This window comes from Agelaius phoeniceus, chromosome 5, assembly GCF_051311805.1.
Source record: "Agelaius phoeniceus isolate bAgePho1 chromosome 5, bAgePho1.hap1, whole genome shotgun sequence".
Classification (NCBI taxonomy): domain Eukaryota; kingdom Metazoa; phylum Chordata; class Aves; order Passeriformes; family Icteridae; genus Agelaius; species Agelaius phoeniceus.
This window is the reverse complement of record NC_135269.1, coordinates 24639616-24664260: the sequence shown is the minus strand read 5'-3', so window position 1 is coordinate 24664260 and position 24645 is coordinate 24639616. Positions and strand designations below refer to the sequence as shown.

Genomic DNA, 24645 nt, shown 5'->3' with positions numbered 1-24645 from the left:
TCCCAGGGTGGAACAAGCAGCACTGCTCCCTTAGGTCACACACAGGCTGGCTCAAGGCTTCTTGAAGGCTTCAGTAGAAACGAGTCCTGTGCTGACACAGAACAAGCTTAAAAGGCAGGCCCCACACCACAGCTGTTCATTTTTCATTGCAGTTCTAAATAAGCCTTTTCAATAAATAATAGTATTTAAATGTAGTATTTAAATGAATCAATTTTAATGTGAATCAAGTTCAGCTTGATTGAGGAATACTTATATTCTTTTCAATAATAAAAACTCTGTTATGTAACAATAATCATAATAGTTCTGTAAAGCCAAATCCTTTCTTTAAGGAGAGAACAGCACTGACAATCTCAGGTAACTAAAACCCAACACTTAAAATTAGACTTCACTTTTCCCATGTCCTTCCCTAGTGCTGTTCTGGGCTTGGTCTGTGTTTTAACATAATCTGCAATAAAAATTTTAGCAAGATCAGTATCAAAGGGCTGCTCTCAGGTGCAATGACAGAAGGAGCCCTGGCTGCAGTGGGAGGATTATTGCTGTAGGACAGGGGCCAGGCTGCTTCCTCAGGCACTCAGCTCCAAGGTGTGCAGCTCTTGTACTTCAGCATCTGCTCTGTCCCTCAGTACCACAACTTCTTGGAGGAGCCTTGTCTCACTGGCTCTTTGTGCTTGTACTGGGACTGTCCTCTCCCCCATGCTCTGGGATGCAGAGCTCATGTTCCATGTCCCCAGGCTTCATAAATTCATCTGCTGCTTCTCCAGAGCCTCCTTTTTCAGTTTTCTACTCTTATTTCAAAGAGCTCCTGAGAATCCTGGTGCTACAGGGGCCTTTTTTCACTTCCAGCACTAAGTGGCAGCCATTTGGTTACAGGCCTTCCAAATTCTTGTGTGCAGTGGGAAGTGGCATTCATAAGGCTCCTCCTAGCTGGCACTGTGAAAAACCAAAAGACTTTGAAGGGTTTAATTTTTGTCATGAGCACTGGGAAGGGAACCATTTTGAAGAAAAAGTATTTATAGACCTGTAAGCCTTGGCTATACAATCATGGTACTGTCTTTGAAAAAGGAAAATAGGGGAGATGAGCTTGGAAAACCAACAAGGAAACAGATGGAATAATAGAAGAAAACATACTCTGCTTAACCTTTGGCAGAATAATTTTGCCAAGGTAACTATGAAATGAAGAGAGGTGTGTCCTGCACTATGTAAGAACAGGCAACAGCCTACTTGCAGGTGGGAGATTTGAGCAGTTGCTGTTTTCTAGATCTCTTTCATGGGCCGAGGAGCTTGCAGAAAACCTTTGTCAGATCATCCTTAATGCTACACTAAAGTTCTTTCCACATTTACAGCCACTTGTCACTGTCACAGTAATTGAACAGTTTGTATAGTGAACAGATAATCCAACCCCAGACCCCACAGGTGACCCAGTTAAGGGCACAAATACTAAGTTAGCCTGTCCTTCCTTGCTATTTTACTACCACATTAAATCTGTCAATATATGTCAACACAACTCTACATACAAATACAAATGAAACAGTAAATAATTTTTGTATAAATTTAAAAAACTCAAACAAACAAACAAGCAAACAAAAACCCCCAAACCAAAACAAAACCCCAAAAAGCAGCTACAGCCAATTCCAAGGCAATCCTGACAAGGAAAGGGAAGAGTTAACTGCCTAGGAGATAAATCTCAGTTTGAAGTGCTTATCCCATCCCAGACCCCCAGGAAACCTGGCTTTTGAGAGCTGAGCTGTGCTGCCTCTCAATCCCTCTGCAAGCTTTTCAAGGAAGACATGGGGCACCACCATGTCCTGCCAGGTCACCTTCCCCAGCAGAAAGGGCAGCCTGGAGCAGTAAGTCCAGCTAATGGTAGAAGATGTCACACCATCCACAAGGCCTGACACATAATATGCAGTTTACCAAGGTGGAAATCTCTTTACATATCCTTTCCCAAGTCACAGTTAAGGGCTCTCTCTCACTCTTTGTGGTGACACAGGAGAACTGGGCCCACCTGACGGAACAAAAGGCTTGAAATCCTTCAATACAAGCTCAAACTGAGATAACAGCAGGCAAACAGAAGAGCACTTGAGGTCTTCCCCCCCCCCCCCACCTTTTTTTTTTTTTTTTTTTTTTTTAAAACTCATGAGTTTGAAGTTCTGACTTCTGGTGGCTGTAACTCAAGCTGTGTGGTTACAAGCCCTGGCAGCGTGGGTGGCAGTAGATACAGGTCACACCTCAGGCTGCCCTGGCTTTCCATCAGCAGGCCTGGTGAGATATCCACTGTATGGCTCCCAAAGTTTTGGTCACCACAACATTGTACTGGGAGCTCTTTTCAGTGCCATACTGCTGTGGGACAGCAGAGACAATGAAAAGCAAAAGTGAAGAGGAAACAGAATGAAAGACTCCTTGATTTTCAGGGCAGCAGAAGCTCTGCACTTTCAGCCAAAGGATCAGGGTTGACAAAGAGCTTTCTTCTGGTAATGACCTTTCAATTCCTGCTATTGCCCTGGGGACTGCAGGGACACGAGGAGAAGCAAAATACCCACTGCCAGTGCTTGTGATTGCATCCCACATAGCTCTGTGCTCCCAAGATATGCCAGAGCCTGCCACCAGCCAGCACACCTGGGGAAAACCACAGCCTGAGCTGGGCCAACTTCACCAGGAGCAAGGAAGAGCTTTAAAGATGACTGAGGGAGATGGTGCCAACAGTAATTTCTCCACCTCCCCAAATCTACCACATTCCTGACAACAGAGAGAGTAGACTGGAGCCATGGCTGATTGCCCATCAGCTACTCACAGCAGCAGTCACAGGACAGGTTTCCCTTCCAAACACCCAATATCCCTTCCTGGGGAGTTGAAACCAAGACCCTGTTCTAAGGGAGTGTAACTGAAGCAACTTGAGCAAACCAAAATGCCAGAGCACAGTCAGGTAGGCAAATGCTGATGCACATGCAACACCTGCAAGGCTGACAGAGCAGATCAGTAGCTCTCCAGCCATGAAGCAAGCACAGATGCTGCTGCAATCCCTGTGGATGGAACGTGTTGTGCTTTTACACTTTCAGGGACCAGGCTAGGCTGTGTCTCAGGCTGGGATCTATGGCACACAATCTGCTTTGACAAGCTGAGGGAAGAAATGGCTCCTTGGGCAAGCTGGCAGATACCCCAGCATTGTATTGTAGGAAGGCAGCTGCTGAGAGGGTTTGTAAAAATAAACATTCACCAGACAGAGCACCCTGTGGTTGGTCTTCAAATAAAAGCTCCTTTTTAGGGTAGAAAGCATCACACACCTAGGCAGAACTGGTCATAGGAGCAGACTCTTCAGACTGCTGCTGTCTTTCACTACAGGATCTGTTCCAGAGTGCCCAGAGAGGATGGGCTGGAGTCCTTGAGTTTGGCTGAAACTGGAAGCAGCAAAAAGACCATCTTGGAAACAGGAAGTGGAGTTTCTTGCAGAGAAATTGTGTATCATATACTGGAAAAATGACACAAAAGCTGGAATGGCTGTCACTGTCACATCATCTACCTCAGCCTTGTTATGGTGCTGCCACTGCCAGTAAGAGTCCACAAGCTCTGCTTTATGTGAGGTTCTGTCAGGCTTTGCCTGGGCTTGTCTTGGCCTGCCAGGAGCTGCTGTAGCTTGTTTTGCTGTTACAACAGCTGTCTAATGACCAAGTGACTGCACCAACATTGTCTTGGGTTTGTGCGATTATCTGGTGTTTGGGCTACCCAGTACAAGAGAGACATGGGCATAGTGAATCCAGCAAATGGGCAGCACGGTGATGAGAAGACTAGAGCCTCTGTCAGATGGGGAGAGGCTGAGGGAGCTGGGATAGTGGAAGGTCAGACATTAGAAAGTTTACATCAGTGAACTACACATTATTTGGGTACAACCATTAGCATTGTTGTAACTGGACAATCAATATCTGACTGGATTGCTGGAACTTCGGGTGTGAATTCTTTTTCCTGGTCCAAGAGTCTAATACATAGGAGTGCAACAACTCAGATACAACTGAATGGCAAGAGAGATACAGATGACACCCTAAATTTGTTGTCACCATGAAATCCTCCCCCTACTTGAAACTTGGGCCAGAGCAGTGCCCTAGATGGTGGGTTCTGGTTCTCCAGTAGAACGTGGGAAAGCAGAAGTAGAGGGATGTCAGGAAAAGAAACCCTATGCAAATTTTAGACTATTGATCATCCACATCACCTCAAAAACTGAACTTGACTCAGAGTCACCACCTACAAAGAGGGACAGAGCAGCTGTGCTGTCACACAGAATGCACCATGGCATCTTTCAAGCAAGTCTCTATGTTGGCATTTGAAGTTGGAAGATCTGTAGTGTGCTCTCCAAGGTCCCAGGACTTCCCCACTTCAGATGCTTTGATGCAGCTCAGGACAAATTCTAACCACGGTTTGTGTGCTAACTCAGTGGCACAAATTAAAGCTGTTTGCACTAAAAGCCTCTAAGTCAGAAGGCTGGGCACACTTTTCACTTCACTAGTCTGTATATGGTCAGAAGGAATTTTATTTATGCTACATCCTGAGAAGTCCCCCAATGCTGAAAGCAAAACTAGGCTTTGCTTGGGGGCAGGGAAGGAAGAGGAGAGCTTACTGTGCAGAGCACAAATCGAAACAATCCCAGGCTGCTGTCCTGGCATTCAATACATGGGATTTTTTTGCTTTCTGCTCTCCTTTAGGTCAGGAGCAGTTCCTCCCAGTGCACCAGGGTAATTGTGGGCTTGGTGCAGAGCCGGTCTGCACCATGCCAGGGTGAGCAGTAAGGTTTAGCCAAGGACGAATACTAAAGCCCAGGGCTGCTTTCCTTAAGCCTGCCACAAATTTTCCACCATCTTGCTGAAGGCTTGCCACCAACCCCTTTTTAAATACAAGATTCATTGTCCTAATTGTGTTTATATCCAAACCCCAAGCATTTTACTCCCACTTTTGAAGATCTCTAACACCCATTCACACTGTAATACACCATTGCTTTTATTTGGCACTTACCCCCTCCATCATCTTCCACCAGCAGTTTGCTGAGGTCAGCTTGCTTGGGATCTGTGGATACACTGATGTTCCCAACACAGCTGGCATTACACAGCCGTGCTCTGGTCACATCCTTGGTCCCATCTGGGTGAGTTATTCCCTAGGCAGCCAGCACCGTATGCACATGCACACCATAAGGCTGGATTTTGGGAAGCCCTCAATGAACCAGCCACATCCAGCACAACCAGCTTGAGCACAGCACGCGACATGACCGGGTTAACTCCATGTGAGCACAGCTGTGGGCAGCACACGCCTGGGGTCACTGCCAGCACGCTCCATGGTGACAGCACCTCTGTTCTGGAATGCCTCTGCGTCCAGCAGGTCACCAGATGTGTCACAGGGTGACTGGGCACCCACACACCATCCCGGTACAGCACCTGCCTGCAGGACATCCACACAAGCTTACCTCATGCTCACACTTCAGTGCCAAAAGGCGCACAATATACTCCAAGTGAAATAGGATCTTTTAATATCACATATCCAAACAAATAGTTCTCATTTCAAAATGCAAAATAGGTCCTTTGAAGATCAGCTGCTCCCAGGCCGTGTGAGCAGGGCGGGGCACAGCTGACTGGCACAACTGTTGAGGTCAGACCTCATTTCTTTGGTAAGATACATGCCGGGAACAACGCGAATGTAGAGTTGTACCAAAAGAGTCCATTTAGAAGACTAATTATTACTCCACACCCCTTATTAGAGATTTGCATTTTAAAACAGTCATATACATTAAATAGCTCTCCAACGTCTAGATAGCAAACATTTGAAGTAGCACATATTCTGCTACCCCCACCATTTTAAGAACAAGCAACACATGTGGGAGAGAAGGGAAACATTAAAAACAGGCTGTCTGTCTCACACAGTTTATTTAACAATAGGTAATAAGAAATCAATTTTAACAGTCTATACAGTGATCCAAAGTTCTTATTTATAAGTAACCAACTTTAATTGCATGATATACAACATTTGAGGGTTTTTTGCTTTCTATTTTCAAGTTTTACAGAAAATGGAGGAGGGTGGGAAAAGGGCATGGGAGAGAGAAAGCAAGCATAAAGAAGAAACCCCAGGGACTTTTTCTCAGGTTGAAATAATCCCGTTGGAATTGTTTCTTACCCTCTTTTTTATGTTTTTTTTCCTTTGTTAGATGTAAAAATAACAAAAAAAATTCTTTCAAGAAAACAGAAACCACAATATATATACTACATCCATTTGGCAGCTGCCCCTGTGTATTTCCAAAAATGTTGTCTTCTCTCTACATGTACAAATTACTTTAATACTTGAAGTTTTTTTAAGCTCAGACTCTTGTATAGAAAATTCTTGGAGGACAAAAGTAGACTTCAGGAGGGGACTGAGTTATTTAATATTTTTACATTTTTCAAAGAATTGACGTATTTCCAACCAAAGAGGAAAAGATTGGTATTTATTTTTATATATATATATTTATATATGTAATGTAGTTTTAAAGCAACATTAACCCCTTTTGTCCTCCGGTTTTAGGAAAGGTTCTCCTGTGTTTTTCTGTTGTTCTGTTTTTGTGGTGTTTTTTTTCGCAGTGACATCAAGAAAAACCAGAATAGGGAAAATGTTTACCATCTGCCTCAGTAAATAATAACTATCAATATTACATATTTTCATTAATTTAAAAAAAAAATAAAACCTATTGGAGGCATGAGCAGGGCATCCTTTGGTGAGCAACCAAAAGACCACCTTACTCCCCCAACCTCCCCAACGCACACGAGGAAAAAAAAAAGCCAAGAAAAAGGACTGGTTATGATTCCAGCCATAACAAAAATATATTCTTTGTACTCTACTGTCCCTCAGGTTCGTTGTCGGTTTGTTTTTAAAACCACAAACTACTGCTGCAGAGTTCAGATGTGTTCCAGGGAAAAATGTCGTTTTAGCTAAGAAAGATTCAAAAAAATTTGTCTTCAGTACAAAAAGTCTTGCGAAAATAAGTTTTTTTTAATTTTCTTTGTTTTTTAATTTTTTTTTTTTGCTCCCAAAATGCTACAACGTGTCTAGTGTATGTCTAGTGTACTCTGTGAAAGGTTTGAATTCAAGTCTGAGTTCTCGGAGCTGAGCCCCAGTTCCGTGGCGCTTGTACCATGGAGGCCTGCCATGCCGGCATTGCTAGCAAGCTGGGAAAGCATTGCACTCTGGTCCGGGCTGGCAAAGTGCCCTTGATCCATGGGGTTAGCCTGGGCAGCTACCAGTCCTGGATGTGGGGAGCTGGTCTGCGGGGAGACATGGTGTGGAGAAGGCTGAGGCTGCATCCGAGGGGATGGGCTGGAATGAGGGGGCTGGGACTGGGGCCGCGGTGAGGGTACAGGCTGTGGAGAACGCACTTGATTGGTGAGCGATGAAGGGAGCTGCTGGCCCTGGAGGTGCGGGGACTGGGCCTGATTGGGGAGCATGTGCTGTTGGGGGCTCATAGGATTGGGCTGAGCTGGGGATCCCATCTGCTGCTGAAGCAGCCTTTGCTGGAAAGCCTGTTGCAAACTGGCTCCTGTCTCTGCACTCATGGCCTGTGGAAGCTGGCTTATTTGTCCCATGTTTCCTTGCTGCATCTGCTGCATGTGATGCTGCATTCGCTGCTGCTGTTGCTGGGGATACCCGACGCCCTGGGGCTGCTGAAACTGGTTGTGGTTGGCCATCCCTGGCCCCAGCGCCGGTCCCGCTCCCTGCTGCTGCTGCTGCTGGTGGCGCTGCTGCTCCATCATCTGGTGCCGTCTCATCAGGAGATCTCGGAACTGGGGAGCCATCCCCGAGTGATTCATATTCATCTGCTGTGCCTGAGGATTCATCCCAGCCATGGCCTGCTGCGGCTGCTGCTGCGGCTGCTGCTGGGGCATGCTGGGTCTCTGCACTCCTGCTTGCATGGGGTTCATGTTCTGCATGGCCGGGTTGGGGTGCACCCCTCCTTGCTGCCCTTGCATGGCCTGCTGCGGCTGGAGCCCTGGCTGCCCCTGCGGGAGGCCAGGCTGCCCCGCCATGCCCTGCGGGTTCTGCGAGCCCGCGTACTTGGCCGCCCGCTGCTTGATGAAAGCGGCCAGCAGCTGAGGGTTGGAGTGAAGGATGTTAAGCACCTGCTGCTGCTGCATGGGTGAGCTGGGAGACCTGAGAGTCCGCAGTAGGTTTTGTAAGGCCGCCTGGGGCAGAGGTTGTTTGGGCTGAGCGGCGCCAGGTACCTGACCCATCCCTGGCTGAGGGGCCATATTCATCGGCTGACCCGGCTGAGCTACTGACATCATGGATGGCCTCTGCATTCCTGGCTGCAGCTGAGCTTGGGGTAAGGCCCCCTGCACCCACGGCGGCTGCTGCTGTATTCCTGCTGGCCCCATTCCTTGATCTATATGGCCACCGGGACCTCTGCCTATCTGTGGAGGGTTCATTCCCATCGGTGGCATCTGGGGCATCTGGTGCTGAATCGGCCTTTGGAAGATCTGAACCTGTGCCATCTGGCGCTGGGTCTCCGCTGCCCGCTGGATCTGCATGGCCATTTCCACCGCTGCCGGAGGAGGACCCTGTACTGGCGGCTGCGGCGGCTGAGGTGGAGTCGGAGGCGTCACCTGGCCGCCTGCTTTGCCCTGGGACACGGCGCCGGGGGGCTGAGTTCTTGGCATGGTGTAGGGCGGCATGCTGTTGGGAGGCGCGGGCTGAGGCTGTGACACAGGCTGGGGCGGAGGCTGGGGCTGCGGGGTTTGCGGCGTCGGGGGCTGCTGGCCCGTCGGAGTCGTCGGCGTGGCCGGCGTGGGCGAGGGCAGTCCTTGCTGCTGGCCCGCCACGCCCGTGCGCTGCATGCTCGCCATCCTCCTTCGGAGCATCTGCGCCTGCTGCAGGCGGTGCTGGAGCTGCTGCTGACGGAGCTTGTGTTTGATGTTGAGGCAGAAGGGCACGGGGCACTTGTTCTCCTGGCAGTGCTTTGCGTGGTAGCAGCAGAGAGCAATGAGTTGCTTGCAGATGGGGCACCCTCCGTTGGTCTTGCGCTTGCAGCCTTTGGTGTGTTGGACGACCCGTTTCATCTTCTGGCAGGACGGCAGCGAGCAGTTGGCATTGCGGCACTGGCAGGCGTGCACCAGAGACTGGATGCAGCGCTGGATGCTCAGGCGGCGCGAGTCGCCGGGGCTCTGCGTCGTGGCTGTCTGCTGGTTGTTGCTCTCATCGTCCAGACCGAGGCCTAATTTTTCCATCTTGTGGTCATGGTTTTTAGTGTTATAGCAGGTGATGCACAGGTCATAATCCTGAAAAGACAACAAAGGATGAGTTATCAGTGTTCCTGAAACTCCATACGATAAACGAGTAAATGATGTCCTGCCACCTCAACAATTACTCCCAAGCCTGTTCCGGCAAATAGTTGCTCTAGGGAAAAATTCAATCTTTCATGTCATGTTGAGGTACTAGAGAAGGAATAAATCCAAATTATAGCCAGGGAAAGTGTGTGGGTGTAAGGGTGTCTGAAAGCTACACAAATATATAAAACTTGAAAAACAAGTTGGCTCTGAGCTAGTAAGTCACACTTTATTCAGAAAAATCCCAACAGGAAAGGAGAAGAAATAGGCAGGGACAAATAGCTGCTCATCTGCTCCTACTTCAAAAGAAGAGAGCAAGAGTGGCAGAAGAGGTACCACCTTTCAAAAGAGAATGAAAGCTGCATTTTCAGTTTGCAGATGCGAGTAAAAAACCAGAAAACTGAAAGAACAGAAAGCATTCTGTGAAAGCACATGAGTTTGGGTTCAATAATTGTTCTTTAAGAAAAAGACCTAAGTTCTTAGGATTGACTAAACCATAGGAAATTTAGGATTTACTTTCTGGTATATACCAAGAAGGTAAAAGCCATGTGTGTGCCTGAATACATATACATATATATATATTTGTAACTAGAGGAAATGGAAGTATCAAATTGTAATTAGGATCAAATCTGAGTCAGTCATTCACTTCCAGCAGGCTAGAAAACTAAGTTAGAAGCCAGATACAATGATAATCCAGCTTCCTGTGGTCATTGAACCAAACCCCCGGACTCTATCTTCAAACACACTGGTTTTGCAAACATTTCTGAAGACACAAATGCTGTTTGCAGCATTCTACAGAGACACAACAGAGTAGTGAAGGAATCACAGGGGTTTTGGGATCTGACTTGCAGCACAGCAAAACCTCTGTGCCAGCAAATCAACGGAGAGCCCTCTACAGAAATACTGCTGCCCCACACTTCTACTCTGGAAGGAAAATGTATGCATTGCTCTTCAGAAAAACCAGCTGATCCTACCATTCCAGCTCAAGCCATGGCTACAGTTCCCAATTTCTTAGGCAGCAGCACCTTAAATAAGCTACAGAAAACACAACTCTATTTCAGCTCTCAAAAAGGCAGAAATCACACCAAGCAGCACATTAGCAGAACCACTTGTTAAGGAAAATGTTTTCCCTCCTTTCTGAACTTCCAGCAGATGAGCTGCACAGATATTTTTCCATCAGTTAATAATGAGAAATCAGTTCAGGTAAAGATCACTCTGGGCACAAAGAGTGGGGGCAGAAGCAGGGAAAACTTCAGCAAATATACCTCACAGACAGTGCAATGCCATCTGGTCTCCACATGATGCTTGCACTCATTGCAGGTGTAAACAAAGCGGTCTTGGCTCTGGGTGTGCAGTTCCACCAGCATGCACATGGTTGACCACTGAGCCCTCCGTAGTGAGGAGAACTCCAGGTGCTTGTCTCTAGCAAGGGTCAGGAAAGCATCGCGCCCATCCATCAGGTCACATGGAATGAGCGGGTCAGGCTCAATGATGGGGGGCAGGGAGTTGGCTGCAGGGCCAGCAATGAGGCGGATGACAAAGAAGACCTGAAAAATAAAAAGGTTTAATATGCTAGCACTTATTAAGATGTTTTGGTCACCAAACCTCATTACAGAGTGTACAGTTCCAGGATCAGCCAACATTTGAATGACCTGCTGCCAGGTGGGGTGCTTGTGAGGCCTGGGAAATCTCAGACCTCTGGGTGCCCTGCAGATTCACTTTCCTCTGAAGAAACAGGAAAGGAGCACTGGACTGAACAGTAAGAGTGGCAATCTAGACTGTTAGGAAGTTCTGCACGAGCACAGCTGCATTTATTCCCACTGCCCTTGCAGCAAAGAGCACCCAGACCAACTGGTACTGGTCTGTCTGGGTGAGCCACTCATTCTCCAGCCAAACCTGTGTAATTTACAGGGCATGACTCTGTTTGAAGTATCAAAGCTTTGTACACCTCTTTACTGAAGTAAAAAGTATTCCTCATTCAATCAACTCTTACCTCCTTGTGCTTCTCCATAGTGGCATACAGCTTTTGGGAGAGGTCATTGGACACATTGGGCATGCCAGGCTTCTTCTTATTGCCACGACTCAAGCTGCTCTTGTTTTTACTTGTCTTCTTATTGTTCTTCTTTTTGGCATTTTTGCTGTCTCCCTTGCTCACCTAGCAATTTTAAAGACATTTTATGTCAGGTATCTAAGCAACACCATGTCACAATTTTATTGTTTTTATATATTCTATAACTGCAGGACAAACCACATTTCACAATCATTTACTCTGAAGACACATACTAGCGGTTCCCAGAAACATTAAATTAACTCCATTAGAATTACTCCAAAAGATATCAAGATCAGCAATACATACTCCAAAAATATTAAAAGCATAGATGCTCAGGACATACAAGCAAAACAATATATAATGAAGCTTGTTTGTCCATTACAGCTACACACTCTTGGACAATCACCAAGGGCTTCAGCAGATGAATTCTCAATGCAATTCAAAAGTAAAAATAACTGCAAAGTACAACTGATATCGCACTAAACAAAGCTAAGGGAGACTTAAACCACTTAGATTTAGTTTGCTACAGCTCTGACAGATTTACTTTTAACAGACTGCATTAAACTGATTTTGTATGAAGCTGTTGTTCTGAGTCCAAAATGCATTAGTAGTGCAACTTCTGGCATGCACCTGTCATACCCTGCAACACTCAAACAAAACAGGTCAGCTTAATTTCAACTATATTCTGTTAGCAATGAACAGTTTTTGAGAATGCACAAAGCTCGTTGGGATGCTTAGAGAGCCCCTCAAAACCCCACAGCATAAGATGATCAAGGATCAAAGTAATTGTTAGCCAAACAAGCATTTTTCCTAAGCTTAAAATAACTTTGTCAGAATGGAAATTCCCAGTGAACATGGATGACTATCACATCATTTGACAGTACAGTTTATTATTGCCCCTTCTTCAGGTATGAAACATAGGATCAATAGAGAGTTACAAATATTTGTAATAATAATAATAATAATAATAATAATAATAATAATAATAATAATAATAATAATAATAATAATAATAATAATAATAATAATAATAAAAATAGTAATGCACTGCAAGTTGGCCCTATGTCAGGATTTTGGGGCCAAACTGCTGCGAAGTCTCAACTAAATATTGACCAACCTCACACAGAGAGCTAAATGATCCTTCACAAGTGGTTTCTGGGTATATTAGAGAGATGAGGACTCGAAGCTATACCTTGTGGAAAGCAAACAATACCTTCTTAAGAAAGATGTTACTTAATGCAAATTTGATATCATGTTGCCTAACTTCCTGCACTTTGATTAATCAAAGTCCTTGAAAGAAGGTATTCCAAAGAGCAACACAGCAGCATCACAATTTTTAACTGTAACATTAAACCTAATTTTTTTTGATCCAAAGATCTTCCAGAAAAAAAATTCTAATCCCCCCCAAAATCTAGTCTCAGATAAGGTGATGAAGCAGCAGTGTTTAAAGAGTTAACTAACAAGAAGTTCAGAGCATCCAAGGATAGGCAGATGCAGAAATTCTGCATCTGTTCACTTTCAAACTTATTGTTGAATTAAGAGGCATCTCTTATTTTTGAGAGTTTTTTTGTTGAACTTGATAACAGTTGTGCATTCTCAAAAAAAATCGCACAAGACCCCAGCAAGAAATTCCTCTGTTTAAGTAGCCCAACAACAGTTCAGCAGTAATTTGCGCTTCAGATCCTCAATGCCTTAAAGCTAATAAACAAAACTATTGAGAGTCAAGTACTAACTCACAGCATTCCATTACTTTGTCAGAACATTCTGCCAAGATTGGTCTTATATCATCTAAGTTAGGAAGAAAAGAGTGAGCCACTATTTAAAAGCGAATGCTTAAGGAAAAAACTTCCAAATCAGACTGAGGTGGCAACATGACCATTGATAACAACTGGATTTCAGCAACAAAATTTTCAACTAGCAGCTGTTTCAACAAAATCGCCTTTGGTAATTAGACAGTTTATAGCCCTATGAACGCTCACTGTTGATCCAGATGTCCCTTAGTGGCATTTTACCAGCTCTAGTTTATAAACTATAAAACTGAAATTTATTTTAGAGTGAAAAGTGAAAACCCCAGTTAAGTGAAGTGCCTTGTGCCCCTCCTTTTTTTATAATTAGCCTTATCTAATCAGAACTTGTTACATTAGATTATGAAAAGCAGAAGCATCCTTACATCTGTGCTTTCATTACTAGTGTTTTCTTCTCTCTTCCGTTCTTCTTCCTCTTGCTCTAGTTCCTTAATGCTCTCCTCCAGAACATTAGGCCAGAAGTCCCCTTCAAAGTAAGGGAGCTCCTTTGCACTGGTTAGACGGTCTTCTGTTGCCTGCTTAAATATATCCTAAAAGAGAGCAAGCCCACTTTTGGTTATCACTATTACAAGTCACGTAAGGAAAGGCAACGTTCTCAATGAGTGACAGGAAAAGGCATCAGCAGTCTAAACAAATGAAAGCTTAATATTAGAATTCATTTTATGAGAACACATTCTAAGTGCAAATTTAACATTGTATCTGTTACAGTTTGTCAAATACATTTCAAATATTCCCACTCAGAAGAAAGAAATTGCTATGTGCTAGACTACCAACTAGGACAATGTTATCACCATAATCTCATTCATTTAAATCCCTGTAATTCCAAAGATTTTATATACTTCTAACTGCATCAGCAGCCTAACCCTGCAACTTGATCTAACACAAGAAGATTTAAGACTCCATATATGTTTTTTTGCTCTTTTACAGTATTCCTCAAGAATTTAGCTTGTTCTGAGGAACCATTTCAAATCTTTTGCTAGAACGATTTCAGAAGCTACATGTTTTGAAGAGAGTATGTTTTAACTCTAAACTTCTGGTGGTCAATTCACTTAAAACTAATGCAGTAAACACCAAGAATCAGGCACAATGCATAAGGCAAGGAAGAAATGAAGACAAGATTGACCAATCTCCCCCAAGCACACACTTCACACACACCTTGTAATCGTGGACGATCCGCTCCGACACAGACTTGTCCAGCATCTTTTTGTACCACTCTTGCAGTCGCTTGGGTTTGGGTATCTTTTGGTCAGGAGGATGGCAGTGGAAGATGTAATCATCTCCTTCACTGGGCGGGCACGCCCAGATGTGTCCAGTAGTATACCTGCCGTGGTGACACAAACCGGGACATGTGGGCGCTGACAATGATCCCGCGCGCTCTCCTCTCCCGACACCAGGTGGCGCCGCCACCGAGGCTGGCAGCTGTTCTGGACCTAACATTTCCATCTTTTCACTCATTTCCTAAAATCCAGCGCTATATATGGAGCACTTACATGTAAAGGGCGCACATTATACAGCCTACATAAAAAACAAAGCCTGACACAAACCTGCAACTACTATCTCCCGATTAACTAATGGGAGAAAGATTGAGTCTAGGTATTTCACTAGTGAAATCTTGAGACAGAGCAGCAACATTTTATCTAGCAACATTTTAAAAACAGATTTACCTAAAGACAGAATTCACTTTTCTATTGTAAATATTCTGGTTTTTGAGAATCAGTTTGAAAAAGTTTTAGAATTTTATCTGGGAATAAACAGGCACTGCCTACCTGTGGTATTGGGTGCACAATCTAGAGTACTATTAAGATAGATGACAGCAAACTAGTAGCAGCTGCAGCAAATACAAAACCTAAGATCACTTCTTTATCCTCAGTTCTCTATAAGTTTTTGAAGACAACTCTAATAGGAGGAATAATCAGTTACAGAAAAATAACCATCATTGCCCCTGTTGAGAAACACTCTGCAGAACCCTCCCCAAGCCCTGGGAGCTGCAGCCAGTTGTCATTCCTTCTGCCCGAGAATGGAGAGATGATCGCTAGACCAAGATTGTTCTCCCAAAATGAGAACCTGATGTTACCCATTAGTACAGAAAATAGCATTAAGTAAAGCTGAGGCTTGAGCTCTATGCAGCAAATGTACAGACTCACAGATTAGAAAATAGACAATTAAAAAAGCAGAAAGAAGCCTAATGTATGCTTTTGAAGTAGTAAAAAACACACCACCTCAGTGAGGTGCTGAAGATAGTACTGCTTACCTCCACTTCAACTCCCCCAATTTCTCATCAACTGCTTTAAACATTGTCCCTTAACAATTTCTCCACAAATAACTCCACCAGCCTACACTAGGTACCTTGACAATAGTGATGGTTACTTCACTGGCCTTTCTACTTCAGTTATCATGGTAATTTAATTTCCACTTTTCTTATTATTGCAGTTGTTTTGTGTTCTTTTGTGCTGTCCAAGTATATTTTCCTCTTTCTTTCCTAACTCTTCCATTTCTCACGTTTCCAACTACTCAAGATTTCTTAGTGGCCATCTACAACTGTTACAGAGTTAACCAGTACAGACTAAACCCACAACTTTCTCCTTATATACATGGGTAAGGACTTACTTGCTAGCCCAAAGGAATGACCTAAAGGCATTACACAATGACAACAACATTTTATGGACTGGAGAAGGGGCTCACTGTTTCTACTCAAACGTAAGGAAGTTTCACATAAATTTGGAAGCATCAAAATAGCTGAAGCAGAGGCCACCCCTGAAAAGCCTGCAATCTCCTCTTCTCCTTTTCAACTGTACACAGTTGTCAAGTTATTCTATTACAGGTTGATACTTGGGCACCATATTTTTTACTATAGTGATGTAGTAATTTAATTTGTAGCAAGAACTACTCAGCATAAATGCTATACAGAAGAAAATGTTATAAGATACTTACCCTAGTTTCTTAACATATTCTAGATAGCCAATCAGTATTTCATGATAGACAGCAGTCCTCAAGCATTTAGGGCGGAAGAAATGAACACTGTCAAGGTAGGATATATACACTCGCCTAAAAAATAAACCAACAAAAAAAAAGCATGAGAAAGAGGAGAGATTTTGAAGTAATTCTACAAGTTTATTAATGCTATTTTATACATCTGAAGCATCCATTACAACAGCAATCTGCAAATCCTCTGATCCTAATTTACCTCCAGAAACTTGGCCTTCTTTTGATATCTCCCTAAAACTATTCACCCCCTTCCTTGAAAACACAGATCAGTGATCCTTAAGGCAACTCTGTCTTCCAGCCAGTCCCCAGTAAGAAACAACTCTAACATTACAAGAACTACTTTGTTTCTAGAACCTAACAGCACTCACATCAGGGTCTCACATAAGCAACAGAGAAGCTCTATGCAGAACTACAGGAGGTTCATCCAAAGGAGAGAGCACCAAGGTAAAACAGACTCTTGTGGGGTTCCTCACCTTTGATTGGGTGGAGGGCAGTCTGAGCCATACTCCTGCACGTGCATGCCAAAGAAGCACAAGTCTACACCATCGATCTCCTCAAAGGCAAAAAGCGCTTTTGTTCGGTATGGGAAGGACTCTGCCATCTCGCCACTGTCTACGAACCTGCAGAACAGAGGATAAAGTGCAACACCAAATATATTCACACATCAGAGACTGCATGTTACTAGGTGAAGGCAACAAAAATGAGGGCTACTCTAAGTGTAATTTTAGTGCAATTTGAAAGTTTAATGTTTACAGACTACTCAAATATGAGGCACCCACTTTTTACTGTGAAAAAGAACCACAAAAATTATTATGCTGCTGGAACACCTGTTTGTCACTACTTGGCTGGTGATGAGGTTTTGAATACAACAGTCTTTTTTGACTGGATATTAGAAAAAAATTCTTCATGAAAAAATTTCTTCATGAAATTCTTTAATATCTAGTATTGAAACAGCCTGCCCAGGGAAGTGTTTGAGTCACCATCCCTAGAAATATTTAAAAGATGTGTAAATGTAGCACTTGGAGACATGGTTTAAGCAGTGGCCTTGGCAGTGCTAGGGTAACAGCTGGACTCAAGCTTAGAACTATTTTGCAACCTAAATGATTTTATTTAATCAAGTGTATCGTGTAAGTACAAACAGCTCCCACTTCCACAAAAAGAAAGCAAAATTAGAAGCAAACATACCTTGCTTTCATTCCTGGTTTTACTTCAACAGTTTTGTCAGATGCATGTACCACCCTAACTGTGACCTCTCCTGCCTCAGGGTGATTCTGGCGTCTTAGGAAATCATTGACTCTGTTCTCCAGGAACGTACCGAGTCTTGTAGCTGGTAATCCTGCAGGAGGAAAATACAGCTCTAAACATATACAAAACTGAACTGATCATATGTGATTTCTCTACTCAGATGTTAGATGAAAAATGACTTTTAACACATGCAGTATGCTAACATAAATTAAAGCTTTATCTTTAAACCCTACCACTTCTAGATGGGGTGAGCTGCTTTTTCCCTGCAGGCACATTTATGGTTTATACATTATTTAAATGAATAAAGAATCTCTATTTCAACCCAATTTCTACCTTGTCTTAAAAGTCAATCACAATTAAGGTTTCTCCTGAACAGATGTTATTAATTACTTAAACTGGATTACAAAACACTGCTTTCAGAGACATCTTCAGAAGCAGAACTTGCATTTGGAAGTATATTCTGTCTATAAAGCCACACTAGCCAAGTTAGTATCTCCACTTACCAGAAGAATATATGTCAATAATGGAAGTGCTCTAAAAGAGTTTGTTAGCTCTGTAAAACAGAATGCTAACTAACACTACCACCTGTGAACACAAACACTCTGAACACTACAGAACCGATGGTCAAAACTGACCAAAAGTATCCTCCTTGAACTCTTAAAAAGCTTAAATAAAACACAAGCATAAAAGCCACCTCTTCCCCATTCTTAACATATTATTTAAATTTTTTGGTGCAAGTGTCAGAATCTTACTTTTAGCAGAGAATTTGTTCTCTTTCCTGGTTCGTCCTGTTTTCTTTAGGCAGCCATCACAGACAAAGCTGAAGCAAAAAAAAGAGAAAGTGAAGTCGCCCCAAGTCAAACCAAGTTCTCTAGCATTCTACCATTAGAAGCAAAACCTTTCACCAGATCTTATCTGATCTGGAAAATACCTTAACTGAAATTTGAAATAAAAGCACAAAGAACAGCCCAACAGTTTCAGAGCTGCAGAGGAGGATCTAAGCTCCAGGTGCTGCACGCTCTATCAGTTGCTCACATCACCACTGGAAAGCCCAGGGAAGTCTCCACTGGCAGGTCTGACAATACCAGCTCAAAGTATTCTTGGTGCAAATAGGCTCAAACTGCTGTCTCTGATGATAAGACACTGCAACACCAAGCATAAGGCTGATTTTTTTTTCTAAATGCCCAAATACATTGTAGACTGAAATGATTCTATGATTCTTCTTCACTTACAGGACATCACCCTCTTCTGCAGCAATGTGGATGGGACAACAGAATGCTAAAACTAACACTCTTTGGACAAGAAATGGGACATTTAAGCTGTTATAAATTTAATTCATCATTATTTTAAAAGTTTTTAAATCAATCAGAAGAAAACACATGTTGATCAAGAACTGTGGAGCATTTAAAGAAAACTATATTTTTTTAAATTTAAATTTATTCTGATCACTGAGGTCAAAAAAGTTGATTCACCTGTTAAATCCTTGTTACAAAATTTTTTGAAGATGGCGAAGCACTATGATTTGTAAAGAAAACAGATCTGAAACTGTTATCAGAACTAAAAACCATCTTTTCATGAAGGGCTAGCATTTGTACACATAAAAGGCTGAAATGCTCTTTCCACACAAAGAATAGGAAAACTTGACACACAACACTGTAAGATATATTGTCTAAATTTGATATTACACTATAGATTGTATAAAATTTTCAGGGAATGTAATTTCTTCCATTAAACAGTCTTTTAAATATAACCAATAAAAGGAAGCTTATACATGAGTTCTACCAAATAGTAAATATGCTATGGACTTAATAAGGAGAAATTCCTCACCCAGAAGGCCAGATTATCTCATTATGAAGAACACAGATCTGATGCATTTTTCTTCCACACTCTATACATTCAACAAATCTGTACAAGGCAAAAAAGGCAAAGGGAAGCAAAGGTTAGTAGCATCATTGCTTACTTGCTTGTGTATTTGTAGTACTTTATTAGAGCACTTCTAGCATTTAGGCTTTTGAGTCTATTTAACACAGAGGGAACACCTGTGCTGAGAACAGCCTTCAGAACAAATTTAGAACCTGCCAGCTCAAGTCAGGCAGACTATGCAGGGACACGTTATTACCATTTGCTTGCCTTACCACCATCCATTCATTTTTTTTTTTTCAAGTAAAGCCCTTTTTTTAAGGATAAGATCTGCAAACTGCTTGTTACTATAGAGAGTAGAGGAAAATGGATTCACCCATGTCAGAAAGGAAGAACCAGGTGAAATACCTGGCTGTTAGTTGCCCCACTATGCTTGAACCCTGGGGTATATTGCAAATATACTGCAGAAAGGTGAGAAGAAGAACTAGAAGCAAATACTGAAGTCACTTTCAGAAAATTAGCAGAGATTTAAGGACAACTGAGATATGTCACATGGTTTGGTTCCCAGATGTTGGTGAACATAATTATCCAAAATACCTAAGGTTCCTTCAGGTACTGGGACAATCTGACTCCTTTAGAACATGCCTGTCTAAAAGTTTGAGACTTTGAATGAATAGTTGTAATCTATGTAGTGCATGTGGTACCACACTGTAAGTTAGGCTTATATTCTATCTTTGCTTTAACAAAGGGAAAGAAACGTTATGAATCAAGCTACTATTCTCTCCTTCCCACAGCCCTTGTAAAACAGAACAGAACTGGCTGACCTTTGTGCCTTTAGAAGGATGGTGTGGGAACAATAAATATCCTTTTTCCTCATTCATTTGAGAACTGAGATAATGTTTGCAAAATAGCAGCATAGGTGTATGATGCAGGACCATGTAAAGCAGCTTCAAAAAACTGCTCAGGAATATCAAGAAAAGCAGCTGAGTCACCATCATCTTCATGTTACTGAATGACTACAGTTCTGCTTTCAGAGCAGTACAGAATAACTGGCTGATTCAAAATATAGCAACTTTTCCTTCTACTACAGCTGCCTGTAAAATGCAGCAACTAGAAACACCAACAGCACTAAGAGCTGCTGCCAAATGATTCAAATCAGTTCTGAGACTTCACCATTCACCACAACCAAATGTCAAAGCAGAGCTATCTGCATTCATCCTTCTGTTGAATCTACGTGCAAGACAACAAAATGGAGTCATTTCAGCCCATACATCCAGTGTTAGTGTTCCTCAAGCACAGCCACAGTGATTTGTGTTCTCAGCACTGAATACCAGATCTGCTGATTACTGAGCAGCCCCTACCAACTAACAGAGCTACATGAAACTGAAAACATTCAAAGACAAAGCTGATGGTGAATGAAAAAAAGGTATCTTACAAAGTATTTATAATAAAATAAGGATCATTCAAAGAGTGACAGCAATACTTACAGCTCAGGATCCAGTGTATCATTTTTCCTTTTTGAAAACTGTTCTTTGTTTATCGTGCTATGGAGAAAGAGGCAATAAAACTCAATTTTAACACAAGACAACAAACATTCATGCAATACCCGCACCTATCCACAAACCAAGACAAAACTTACAAGCAGAGTTTTTATACATTCACTGGCACTACAAGGGAAGTTATTATATTTTACACAGTGACAGACAACTGAAGTGTATGTCACTTTGTCCATGGAAAACATTATTTTTCTCTTGTAGAGAGCAATATTGTTCCCTTATTCAGTTTTACTACAGGATAAATATTAAAGCTGGCTGATAATTCAAGTTTTGGATAGGTCTGATCAGTATTTAATGGTGAAAAGACTACTTGATATGCCTCTCATATTCTATAGGCAGAATTCCAATTATCTTTGATTACTGAGTTAGGTTATCTTTTTTCAGATTCCCCTAGCCCTCCTCCTACATCAACTTCAAAGGATAAATTTCAGTTTCCAAACCCTGCAACCCCAGCCCAGCCACTACAATACTTATTTCTACCTTCTCTGTTTCAAGGCCTAAAATTTCAACTTTTTGACAGAAGTTTTAAATGACCTGGTTCAGAACATACAATAGTCAAATCTGTGAGAATTTACCCCAAAGAATGTTCTGCCCAACATGAGAAGATCAGTACGTCCCTCCCTGAGAAGTAATGACACAGACTAACTCCAAGTTGCATAAGATTAACCTTCCTATCTCCTCTTATTTCAGTATTTATTCTGAATTGTGCCACCTGCAGAATAAATACTTGAAGCTCCTTATAAAATAAATGATGAAATTAAATATCTCAATTACCTCAAATTATTCTTATAATATGGTACATGGAACTTTAACAGGACCCACCATGCATATTCCTATGATGTACTCTAGGACTCTATATTGAATCAATTTGGGATCTCTGCTTCCACTAGAATAGCAATCCATCTACCCACAGGGACATGAAATGGTCCATTGTACTGACCAGCACACAATATTTCTTCCTTTTTCCTTCCAGAAAGGCAGGTCACAGAACCTTAGGATGGTTTGGGCTGGCAGGGACCTTAAGAGATCATCACCCCCTGCCATGGTCAGGAACACCTTCCACTAGACCAAGTAGCTCAGAGTTCCATCCAACCCATCCTTTAACACTTCCAGTGAGGGGGCATCCAGAACTTCTTTGTGCCATCTGTTCCAGTGCCTCACCACCCTCATAGTGAAGAACTTCCTCCTTGTATCTAAGCTCCATCTACCGTCTTTCAGTACACTTCAGTACATCATCCCAAGCCTAAACAGATATTTCCAGTACTGTTCTCTATGCATCCATTAGTGCATCCAGGATCTGGTTCCAAATGAAAGTTAACTCCTTTTGTCCAATTACCAACTTCAACAACTCTCCCTCTGGCTTCAGACTTTTCCTGAGTTGTTGCACTGCCTTCCTCCAAAGGGATTTCTTGAATAGTCAAAGAGTAACTGTTCGGCACTCATCTGTCCCTCAAGGACTCGAAAAATTCTGTTTCAAGATTTTTTTGAGGTATGAGAAGGGTACAGCAAAACGAGAGACTGTGACAACTGTTTGCCACCAACATGGTAAAATCCACTTGTATTGTGTCCTCAACTACTGCACAGCATTTCTCATAGGCAGATGGCATTTCTGTATTGAAATATTTGTATGGCAAAAGGAGGTTGCCTGCTTCTGGTTTGGATGAAAAACAACCTGACGTTGAATACAAGTTTAATGGCATAGCTAGGGTATAAAGAAAATGGTATGTCTGATATTTTAAGCTATGTCTGTCACACACTTGCCTGCAGGCATGCTTAATTTTCTGCAGTAGAATACTTTCACTTTTTTTCAGGGAAAAAGCCATTTTCTTCTTTCCCTTCTATTGGTACAGTTGCAATTTTAAGCACTAAGTGCTTCTTTTTCACTAGTTTAGTCAGTCCAGGTTTGAAAGACAAGCACATGAAGGATGCATCATCCACCTTCTACTAGGCTAAAAACCTAGAGCTGAACCCCCCTTCCCTACAGAAAGCACCATGACAGAGCTCAGGAAAGCCCAGCCCGAGCAAACACAAAGAACTCACGTTTGAGGTTGTGATGGGTCATCTCCCAGAGAAACGCTCTCCCCTTGGATTTCGTTGAAGCACTTCTCACAGAAATGATACCTGTCAGCAAGAAGGCCATATTTGGGTGAACTGCTCCGTCCACACAACACAGCCCAAGTCAAGCAACGGAGCCACCAATCACAGCAGGCCAAGGAAGGGACAGGAGCAGAGAGCAGGTCATCAACGGCGACAAGGATATTCAATGATGCGGATTTATGGGCCCCACATTGGGTTTGGTTGGTTTGGTTTTTTGGTTTGGATTTTTTTTTTTGCGCAATCAAAGCCAAGTGCAGACAATGACAAGCATGAAGGAGAAATTAAAAAAAATAACACACACACGAACAAAGAAATGGGGGTTTGCAGGACAAAAACAAAAACATAGAAGCAAGACAAGACAACACAAAGCAGAAAGCCAAGGCAAAGCACAGATTAGCATTAAATCTCTCAAATGGGTTCACAAGCAGCAAACGATAAAAACAAATTAAACAAGAGTATTCCATTTTAGCATACCCATACCCTCTTCATTTTAATAATCCATGCCACGTACAGCAAAGAATTAAAATGAGACAGGGGAAAGAGCAGAAGGAAGGAGGAACTGCTACTCTGACTTGTACATCAGCACAGCAGTTCTGTTGGGAGGAGGATCTGCAGGAGATCAATGGAAGAGAGGTAGTCTTCCATCTTAAATGCTAAAAGGTCACAGAATTCTCTCCCAGTTGAAAGGAAAAACTAAATACCAGAAACTTTAGGAACAATAAAATCTGTCCTTAAAATTCTTACAGACTAATAGAACTGTCAAACTCGATGTTAACTAACATGAACTAGACAGAGAATGCTCTACATGGATAAGACTCTGCCATAGCCCAGTCTGCACATAGAACAGTCCAGCCATCACTACAGCAAGCATTACAGAGAAGGATTTTATTTGTACGTCAATAAAATAGAAATTAATTCAGGATTCTACCCTAGCCTTCAAAAAGGTTCTAAAGCTGTGGCTTCTCCATTATAAAGCATGCTAACTGAGTGCACAAGGCAGCTAAAAATAGAAATAAAAAAATTCAAACAAGTTCATTATAAAGCCATACTAATCTATGTTATTAGCAACTGTTAGGCTGAAAAGACAAGTCTCAACCTCCTTTCCCAGTTTTCATCTGAGATAATGCAGAGAACAATACTTCTGGAATTATACATTTCAATCTATAGATATATGCATGTGTATATATGATGCAATCTACAAGTCACATGTAGGCACCTGTTACAATGCAAACTTTCCCTTCTAACATTTGCAAACATGTCAAATGTCAGATTTCTGAGCAATAGTCTTTTGGTGCATCTAGTACTTGCCTATGGACAAACATAAGCAGAAGATACTGACATGACAAGACAAGCTCTACTCTACATGCAAGTCTAAAACTACAATAGCTATTGTGGGGTATTATAGGACTAAATAAGTAGAAGAAACTTAAAAACCATCATTTGCTGCTATAAACCTTTATGAAGTTTTAAAAGGCCAAGATATAACTTGCATAATCTTTGATTGCTTTCCTCTGATCAGGTGCTTAAAGAAACAATTCTTCAAAAACATTGGCTTTCAGGTAAAATCCTTCATGTTTTTGTCATTCTGGTTTGTTTTGGGGCTGGTATTTGTTTCTTTGAGGTTTTAGAATGAATGGAGAGCAGGAACTAAATAAATTGATAGATCTTGGAGTTAAGCAGTTCTCTGCTCTCATAGGTTCATTCTGATGACAGGCAAGGGAATA

At 42.4% G+C, this 24645-nt stretch overlaps 1 protein-coding gene across 1 annotated transcript in view; it reads right to left on the bottom strand.

Moving 5' to 3' along the window:
- Positions 1-5881: 5881 nt before the first annotated feature.
- EP300 (EP300 lysine acetyltransferase) overlaps positions 5882-24645 on the bottom strand; it is a 61742-nt gene continuing 42978 nt past the window's right edge. Inside the window, exons 20-31 of the mRNA XM_054632068.2 lie at positions 22865-22945; positions 20756-20812; positions 19236-19313; positions 18161-18228; positions 17349-17499; positions 16637-16783; positions 16110-16223; positions 14334-14499; positions 13544-13708; positions 11317-11478; positions 10589-10870; positions 5882-9275 (exon numbers count right to left, since the gene is read on the bottom strand). Coding sequence (XP_054488043.1) covers positions 7053-9275; positions 10589-10870; positions 11317-11478; positions 13544-13708; positions 14334-14499; positions 16110-16223; positions 16637-16783; positions 17349-17499; positions 18161-18228; positions 19236-19313; positions 20756-20812; positions 22865-22945 — 3694 coding nt within the window. The 3' untranslated portion in view covers positions 5882-7052. The remainder of the gene's footprint in view (positions 9276-10588; positions 10871-11316; positions 11479-13543; positions 13709-14333; positions 14500-16109; positions 16224-16636; positions 16784-17348; positions 17500-18160; positions 18229-19235; positions 19314-20755; positions 20813-22864; positions 22946-24645) is intronic.